We start from the raw sequence: 10,101 nt of genomic DNA on the forward strand, positions 1-10,101 counted from the left end.
AGAGAAATCCATAAAATCTAGTAAGGAACAAAAAGGTTTTTTACGTGGTATGAAAAACACCGGTTGGAGAGAAGCTTAAAAATCACATTAAAAGAATCTTCATGGATTAAACTAGCATCTTGTGAGTATTAAAATGTCAATACATAAGCTCAATCTCTTACAAATCAAACGCCATATGGCGACTACAAGAGCTCCAAAACACTGATAACAATATGACATATCAAAGGACTTCTCTTTCTCAAATCTTGAGCTCAACAAACTTAGCAGCCTTCCACTTCAATTCCACCCCCTTACCAATTACATCCACACGATTCTACCCTACTCTTAACGGATCCAACACAATGAAACAAAGGTCAAACAAGATCATCACAAAGCAGCAAAACAGACAAGAGAAGAATCCTCAACAACCCATAACCTTCTTTGGCACAAGACCACCGGGCTTCTTCTCAGCAACAATACCATCATTCCCTGCAAGAGCTCTATACTTATCCCTCCTTGTGAAACTTGTACATTCATACGACAAACTCCCTGCAATGACCCTCTGAATGTAATTAGCCACCTCATGAGAACTCTTCCCACCAGAGCAAGTAAGCTCAGTAGGAACCTTATCCAAGAAGGTGACTTCATAGAGAGGACTAGGGTTCATGAAGAAATAGAAGGGGTCCATTCCTTTCCACCCACGGGCAGTAGTCCCATGGAACATAGACATCTCATTACGCATGGCAACGGGAACAATCTGATCAGTCAGCTCTGCAAAAAGAGCACTGAATCTGAGCAAGAAAGGCTCTCTACAAGTAGTCCCCTCTGGGCATATGACGAGGTCACCTTCCTCTAACAAGGACTTTATCATGGCCGCATCTTTGGATCTCTCCCTGCTCAATGGCACTGTTTTTATTGGAGACAAGAATTCGGAAACACGAGAGACTGAGTATGTGACTGCTGAAACGGGGCGTCCCAAAGATGTGGAGAGGAAGATGGGGTCTAGTAGAGTTCTGTGTGAGCAGATGAAGAGAACACCACGTTGCTTCTTTTCTTTGTCGGAGGGAGGTGGAGGGGTGCCATTGATTCTGACACGGACTCCAAGGCAGAGGAAGGCGTGGTAGACGATGGACATGGGGAGGAGAGCACCTGCTGCTATGCGGAGACAAGCGAGTATGAAGCCAACCGGGAACCAGAGGATTGTGATTAGGGCTAGGATTGGTGTGGGGCGGTGGACAAGACGACCATCATGAAATACAATTGGCTTAGGGAGTTTGTCTCTGGTTACTGCCTCCACCTTGGGTACTGCAGGCACCACGTACGCTTCCTATACACACAAGAACGTTAATAACATCGTTGTCATTAGTATCAAATTGAAAGCTTAGGAAATCTTAAATTAAGACATTTATATTTTGATGGTTATATGATAAACATCTTAAATTGTGAGCAGTTCTTAAACATCACATGGTAAGAGGCAAATTAAGTCTAGAAAGAATAGTTAATTTTGACTATTTAACACTTGTAGTCTAAGAGTCGACTGTTGGTACTTGATGTTTAGCCTAACTGATCAAAGTGTAGCCGTCAAGCTTTAAACAACACACTTTAAGTATTAACTTTGTTAGATAGTTTATCTATAGCTACTAAAATAATAGATCTTGTTGAAAAAGCTAATGCAATTTTAGATAATCTGAACAAAAGTCAAAGTGTAGTGACCATGCTTAAACCATAGACTTTGAATTTTGACTTTCATTAATGGGTCATCAAAAATCACACCAATAGATGATCTTCTTAGACAAGCAAATGTGATTTCCATAGTTATGTAGAGTTTTCTGATAAGTGGATGTGGGGATGTGGAGAGGGGTCTTGGGAGCATGGAGACTAAGGACCTAAGTTCAAGGACAAGGGGATAATAGGGGATGGTGGTAGAGCATTTTCTGATGTGGAGACGTGGAAAGAGGTCTTGGGAACATGGAAACCAAGTGCCTAAGTCCAAGGACAGCTGGGGAATAATAGGGGATGGCGGTAGAGTGACAGAGAGGGGGCAATCTGATATACAAATTGAGGTGAACTGAAACTCTCAAGACAAATTTGCAATATAACATCTCCGAGAAAATTGGTTTTCAGTGAGCTAAAAATTGCAATCAATATATGTGGCAGAGAGGGGGCGATATTGATATACAAATTGAGGTGAACTGAGATTATCAAAACAAAATCTGCAATATAACATCTCCGGAAGAATTGGTTTTCACAAAGCTAAAGATTGCAATCGATATATCATAGCGTGTGCCATATAGCAAGTGAACAATGACATGCTTGACAAAAGTGGCCGAGGCGGTGGTGCTGTAGAAAAATGTTTTCTAGTTCTCATTCTCAATTCTCCAAAACTTCTCGATATTAGAAAGACAAGGTCTTAAAAAGATCTATTCATGAACAATTATCAAAATAAACGACCCAAACAAATCCAAACTTATATAGAAAAAACAACTCCAATATAAGATAATTGTTATTACCTTGCAGAGTTTCATGAAAGGATAGTCAGTCTTACGATCTCCCAACCCAACATCAGGAACATCCTCCCCAAGCGCCTTCTCCAAGGCATCAGCCTTCTTACTACCAACAAGAACACCAGGCCTCTTCACAAACCCAGTTGCCCTTCCTCCAATCGAAGAAATCTCAGTACCAATCACCATATCCGCCCCCAAATACTCTTTCAAAAAAGTTTCCACTATAATTCTTGGATTGGCCGTCAAAACACATCTCCTCCCACAAGAAGAAAAGACCCGCCAAGAATCAGGATGAAGATCATCCGAGTAGAACTTGGGAAGAACAGCCCTTGCAATGGACTCAATATCACAAACCTTCGCCCCAACAAAGGTGGTAAAAATGAGAACTTGAATTCCAGCAGTCTCTGACATGAAATAATAGAGCAGGCCAGCCAAGGGGGCTGCAAGAACCAACAAAGCCATACGTAAAATACCTCCCAATTCAAAGGCAATAATGGCGAAATAAGGAAAAGAGCTTCTTCCTCTCAATAGAGTTCCATCCATGTCTGCCACTACAGTTTGCCCTTCTCTTCCAATACTTGCACATTTTTCAACCGTTGGGAACTTCTCATTATAACTATACATTGCTCCCTGCGTCGCCATCTTTTTCTAAGGCTTTTCCTATGCTATTGAGCTATTTTGAATTCCTTTGAAAGGGTATTCTTGTTTTGAATTCCTTTGAAAGGTTGTTCTTGTAGTGAATGGATTTATAAACCAAGTGGGGCAACTTGGATTGAGTGGGACAAAGAAAGGGACGATCTCAATGAATATGGCTGAAATCTCTACATTGGGTTCCCTCTTCATTGAAGTAACCTTCGTGAATATCTATGCGAATGGTGAAGTTGATTTAGTGGGTATTTCCGTAGTGCTCTGAGATTCCTATGAATGTATTGTACATTGTGTGAGGGGTAGGCTACATGTTAAAACAATTGGGCATTGTGTTCACCGACGAGGTTCATCTTTTTCGTTGCCTGCGATTTACCAGTGGGCCCAAATCACATTCTTGATCGTTCCATCTCCTGGATTCGTATTCGAATGAAGTCCAAATTTGTTTCATGTATAAAAAAGGTTGAATAGAGTATAAGATTAAAGCTGATTTTGAACAGACGTCTATAAAATAAGATATGTTGTTAGAGTATGAAAGACAAAAGGTTGTTTAACTTTTCACGTACCTATCTCATGTGGGAAAGTGGTCTATCTAGCATTGCAAGGTAAAACCACCCTTTTTGGAATCGTTTATAACTTAAAGCAAATTAGATTAGATGAGTTGAGAATGATGTTATTATGAAGATTCTATATATGCATGTTTATCATTTAGAATTATGACGAAGAATTGAATTTTGATATGTGGATTTTGGTTTATTAGGATATAGAAATTTAGTAGAAGCACTCAAGATTTCTTGTAGTACAAATACATTTTATAAATAGTAAAATTATAAAATGAGAAATATCAAAAGTAGTTGTCACATTGCTACTAAAATGTATGAAAGAGTGTCCTGTATATCAAGGTAATAAAGAAGAGGTGAGAAAGGTAGTCAAACTTTGATTACCTCTCCAAGGACGTAACAGGTGTAGGAATAGACAAGTGTTGGGGCACTTGATGACTCTACATATGGTGACACAAATGTCTCTTTAGTCTCCCATAAGAGAGGAGGGCATCTTTGAACCCTCTAGGTGATCTTAACCATAGAGCGAATAGGACTCAACTAGATATGATAAAAGCAATCTTGTTAAGTAAAACACTATTTGGCACCAATAATAATAACATAAATGGTATGAGGAATGTCTTGGAATAGTAATACTAGATATGTATATAGTTTAATGTTGCTCAAATTTGTGATATGTCAAATCAATCATTAGAATATCTTAATGGGTATAATTGTTTATTAGTATGACGAAATTTCTACCTCATTATAGATTGCTACAACTCACAAAACCATGAAGTATAATGTTTGCTTTTGTAAAGACTAACAATATTGAAAAATACATGGGGAGACTCCCAAATCACAATATGGATATTATAGATAAAAGTCTTAAAAATGTAAAATTCTCTCTAGTATTTAGGAAGGTGTTTTGACAAACAAATTGACTACAATATATAGCTTTATAAAAATATGAGAATGCTACTATTAAAATGGAAAAATGGAATGCCTACAATGAAAATGTTCCATATGTATGTTCATAAGAAATAAGCATTTGAACATTTAATTTCTTATCATACACAATTTAATCATAGTCTACTATTTTTAATTAATTAAGTAGGGAGAGGGCTTTGATCCTGCAAAAAGAGTCACATTGTAACATTACAACACAAACAATAGGAAATAACATCGTACCTACTTCAAAATATCTAAAACAACAAAGAGGGGAATCTAGTTATACAAGCCATAGTCAAAGAACCACTTTAACTTATCTCTAAGTTTACTACTATTGGCAATATAAGTGCAATTCATAATATGAAAGCATATATTGTCATTACTCAACATAATATATCCCCTCTGTGACAACAATGAGAAACCAAAGTAAAATAGAGTACTTAATATCACAATTACTTAAACTTAAAACTCAAAAATAATCCAAAAAGAAGAGTATGACATAGACCATTTAGTTTTGTTAATAACCTCCTAAATTTTGGTGAGGCAGTTAAGGTGCTTCATCTAGGTCTCCTATTCTCTCACTTTGTTGTTAGAGTTATGAGCTCATTCTTGCCTTTTTCTCATATATTTCTTACTTTTATTCTTGCTAGTAATGACACCCATCATTGGGTTCTACATCAGGTCATCGAACAACTCGTAGAGAGAAGATACCACCTTATTCAAATCATCAAGAGGTTGTCAATGGGATAACCTCCTCCAATCCTACTTTATAGGGAATTTAAATACCCTTTAATAGTGTCTATATTAATTTGACCACTATCCTTACTAGCAAGGTTGGTAACATGATTCTCACTTTCAACCTTATTTGATAACTCAACCCAAATATCACCCAAGTACACACCTATTTCAATGGGTCTTTCTACTTTGAATATTTTTCCACTTTTAATATTTTTCCACTTCTTTCATGGATTTTTAATCCTCATCCTCACAATTATGAGTATCTTCACCATCTTCAATGGTGTAGTCCTAGTCGGTATTCATGACCACTTCTTCCTTGATAATCTTCTCCTTTTCTTATTTTCTTTCAATTCTTGAAGACTTTCTTTCACCTAAGCTTCACTTATTATTTTTCTACTCTAAAGAATTTATTTTATATTAGATTCCAATTTCATTTCCTCATTCAAATCCTCTTGAACAAGCTCAATGTAGTATTTCCCTTTAGAGTTAGTTTTTCTAGTTTTAGAGGAATGGTTTTTTCCAGTAGAATTTTTTTCTTGGGGGGAGTGTTATCCAAAAACTTCTCATGTAGCTCAATCATGTTGTATTTAATCAAATCTTTCCTAATTTTAGCCTCTTTGTTGTGGGTAGGGGTCTTACCATCCTTAAGTGGATTGTTGCTTAAAAGTTTTATGCAAAAATATATTTTAGGGTTACTAGAAAATTGAGGGTAGATAATGCTTCTACCATTGGAGGGGGCATTGTTAAAGACATGTTGGTAGAGGGTGTCCATCGCATTTATTTATGGTGTTATAAAGAGAAAGGAAAAGAAAAAATGACACATTAATTTTTTCCCCATTACAAATATGATTTAGAATGGGGAAATGAGAACCATGGAAAGTGGTACATACCTTCCCTTTAGGGTTAAAAAAAATCATGCCAAAGAAATTAACCTGTAGAAAAAGAGGAGGAAGGGAGGTGTGATCATTCACATTACCAAAAGGTACCATCATAGACTTCTCCCTTATCTTTAAGAAAATTTTCTGGTACTTTCTATAATCTCTCATGCTTTTCCTCTCTCCCTTATTGCCAAAATACTCAAGCCTAATAGCCTACACTATAAGCTCTGACATCACCACAAATTTTACACTGCCTATTGTCACATGGTTGTTCTACCAAGAATTCACAAACTTTATAGTAAGTTGATTGTTAATATTGCTCATGGCTTGAACAAATGAGATAAGATTTTCCTTCTGAAAGATATTAGGTATCTCTGTTCCTGGCAACTTCCTTACAATTCTTGGATCATTTTTTTCAACAACCCACCCATTTTCTTAATCATTATAAACAATGACTCCTAGTTAGACTTCAACAAAAGATGCTTAAGAACCACAAATCCATACAACTTAAAAGAAATGTTAGGAAAAACTATCTCTAATATACTTTCACAAAAATCCAAAGTAATGTTGAGATCCTTAAATATAGTATTGATAATAAAAGTAGAATGTCATATAATAACTTTATGCATGATAAGACAATTCATGCTCATAGGGTGAGAATGCAACATGCTCAAAATATTACCCTTTTTGTTCACAAATTTTAAAGTATTTTTACATAAAAAAATCTTCTTAACACTTGTCCTTTCATTACTATTTTTTTCCTTCTCATTAATAATCCAACTAAGAGGCATGAGATTAGTCATAAACCCTTCATCATAAAATTGTTACTTTTTACACTATAACTCCTAGTGGAGTTTTCTAAAACATATAAAGAAACTCAATTGAGATTAGCTTTGTATAAATTGGCCTTAAAATTCCCTCAATGAGTAAAAGAAGTCCTAAAATTAACCTCACCCATGCTAGAAGATCTCCAATCAGATCTCTTTTATTAAAAATTCTTCTTTGCAATATAAGTGATATGAACCGCACTTTATCTTCCTATAATGAGTGTGAATTTTGTTTTGTTAATAGCCTCCCAAACCTTGGTGAGGTAGTTGAGGTGCTTCATCTAGGTCTCCTACTCTCTGACTTTGTTGTCAAAGTTATGAGGTCATTCTTGCCTTTCTTTCATATATTTCTTAATTATGTTCTTGATAGTAATGACACCCATCATCGGGTTCTGCATCAGGTCATTGAAAAACTTGTAGAGAGAAGATACCACCTTATTCAAATCATCAAGATGCACTCTTCTTTGCATAAAGTTATTATATGACTTTTTCATGCTTCACTGATGTTTCTTCATGATCACTTTTTGTTCCTATTTTCTGGAAAAATCATCTAGTTGGAGGCTTCTACAGCCCTTCACTAGGTTTTCAGCTATCTCTTTTTGGAGTAGAGTTTTTCCCACTGGGTTTTCTCTATTTCTCTATTTCATAGGGATTTGGTTGTGATTGGGTACCTTATCAAGCCTTGTTGTCGAGACCCAAGTTTTCTTTCAGCATTGCGTTGTAGTTTCCTTGCTCTTTCTACATTGTTTGTAACTGCATTGTCGCTCATCTTAAGAGGGGTGTTAGAGCAAAATGTTAATTTAATTTCATTAATTAAATTACCTTTTCTCCCTTCTTAACATTTCACTTTATGCACCTTTTGCATTCTCATTTAACAATTGTTTAGTAATTATTAAATAGCATTTACCTTTTAGGTTACCCTTTGTACCTTTGAGGCTACCATTTTTGGGTTTCAATCTCCTACTATAAGGATAGATCATTTGTAAGTATCTTAAATCTTTTCTTTTTCTAAGAATACAATTTTCATATTTTTAGAGCAAACCCTTGCCTCTTCTTGTCTTTTTCTTCTCTGTGATAGGTGTTCTACATGTAGGTATTCGAGGGCTTTGTGGATTTGTTTTGTTTATTGCTCAAATCCTTCAATAAGCTTTGACATGACTAAAAATTTTACGCTACCTATTGTCACATGGTTGTTCTACCAAGAATTCACAAACTTTATAGTAAGTTGATTGTTAACATTTCTCATGGCTTGAACAAATGAGATAAGACATTCCTTTTGGAAGATATCAAGTGTCTCTATTCTTGGCAACTTTGTTGCAAGTTCTTGACTCATTTTTTTCAATGACCTGCCTATTTTCCTGATCATTATAAATAATGACTCCTAGATGGACTTCAAAAAAAGATGCCTAAGAATTGCAAATCCATACAACTCAAAAGAAATGTTAGAAAAAACTATCTCTAATATACTCTCACAAAATCCAAAGTAATACTAAGATCCTTAAATATAGTTTTGCTAATAAAAATAGAATGTTGTATAATAACTTTATGCATGACAAGACAATTCATGCTCATAGGAAGAGAATGCAATATGCTCAAAATATTACCCTTTTTGTTCACAAATTTCAAAGTGTTTTTAAAATAAAAATAATTCTTAACACTTTCCCTTTCATTACTAATTTTTTTCCTTCTCACTAATAATCCAACTAAGAGGCGTGAGATTAGTCATAAACCCTTCATCATAAAATTATCAGTTTTTCCACTATAACTCCTAGTGGAGTTTTCTAAAACATATAAAGAAACTCAATTGACATTAGCTTTGTAAAATTTGGCTTTAAAATTCCCTCAATGAGTAAAAAGGTTCCTAAAATTAACCTCACCCATGCTAGAAGATCTCTACTCAGATCCCTTTTATTAAAATATTCTTCTTTGCAATATAAGTGATATGCAACACACTTTCTCCACACTTAGACCAAGCACTAAGGGTCTAAAAATAAACAAGGACATACATCCCATTCCACTTTTTATTTTTAGAATTATTTCCTATCATTGTCAATTAAATTTCAAGGTTGTAAGGGAAGTTTATAAAATCTATTTTATACCAATTGTTTTAGTTTAATTTGTAGTTAGCCAAGAAATCCGTGACCTTATTTACTTCCCTATGGCTATCAAAAATCTTAACATTGTCAAATATCTCTATCATGCATCTTTATTTGTCCATTAGGCACATAATTACCCGACAATAATTCACCTTTTCATAAAGGATATGAATGATAAGCTTAGAATAAACTTCAATAACAATATTTCTCACACCCATCATCATAAAGAAATGAATACGATATCATAAAGGAAAAGATTCAACAAAATTGTTACTCTTGGATCCCAAGCCCTTATCAAAATATTTTATCATATTCCCTATCTAATCTCTTATAATTCCCTCTAAAATAGATAGATCTGGATTACCTTTAGAACAACCATCAATGTTAAATTTTAGCCACCCTGAGTATAGTAGGATGCACACCATGTTTTCATTTTCCATATGTTGTTCTAGTCTATGTTGCACAAGATTTGATTTATAGCCAAAACCTGTTTGACTCTAATATTCTTAAGGTTCAAGAAGATCTTGACTTATTTATAGGTAGATACATTCAAAATTTATCTCAATCTCTTTTTAATGATTTGGAAAACTGCTTGAGGATTTATTTTTTCTTCCTCCCTAAAGATTTTTTTGTTTCTTCTTTCCACAAATTATAAGCTATGAAGGGGAGGATAGGATACCAAATATCTTTTAGGATCGGGTGATTCAGAGTGTTGTGTTTCCATTGATATATCAACATTCTAGTAGACAATGACATAACCCAGTACACCTACAAAGAAGAGATCATGAAGCACACTTAATAGTCTACATACAATATATGAAGAGATCATCAATAGATTTTGTTAGAAATTCTTTACAATAATTGAAGAAGGGGGGGGGTTGTTGGGGGTGGTGAATCAGTTATTCAAGGTCCAAATGTCCTAATAAAACTTTTTCACTAAATAT

The 10,101-nt window shown here is 35.0% G+C and overlaps 1 protein-coding gene across 1 annotated transcript; it reads right to left on the reverse strand.

Annotated features, from left to right (window-relative positions):
• Positions 1-400: 400 nt before the first annotated feature.
• LOC149556351 (glycerol-3-phosphate acyltransferase RAM2-like) lies at positions 401-8,004 on the reverse strand. Its single transcript, XM_089785857.1, has 3 exons — positions 7,990-8,004; positions 2,490-3,089; positions 401-1,306 (listed from the first exon to the last, which is right to left on the reverse strand). The coding sequence occupies exons 1-3, from the start codon at positions 8,002-8,004 to the stop codon at positions 401-403; spliced, it is 1,521 nt and encodes a 506-aa protein (XP_089641983.1).
• Positions 8,005-10,101: the final 2,097 nt, after the last annotated feature.

Source organism: Cupressus sempervirens, chromosome 5 (assembly GCF_028749045.1).
Source record: "Cupressus sempervirens isolate cs-2001-9-10 chromosome 5, ASM2874904v1, whole genome shotgun sequence".
Lineage (NCBI taxonomy): Eukaryota > Viridiplantae > Streptophyta > Pinopsida > Cupressales > Cupressaceae > Cupressus > Cupressus sempervirens.

Coding starts and splice junctions, on each gene's coding strand:
- LOC149556351 (XM_089785857.1), bottom strand. Junction 1,307..2,489: donor CTTTCATGAAACTCTGCAAG/GTAATAACAATT, acceptor TTGTGTGTATAG/GAAGCGTACGTGGTGCCTGC.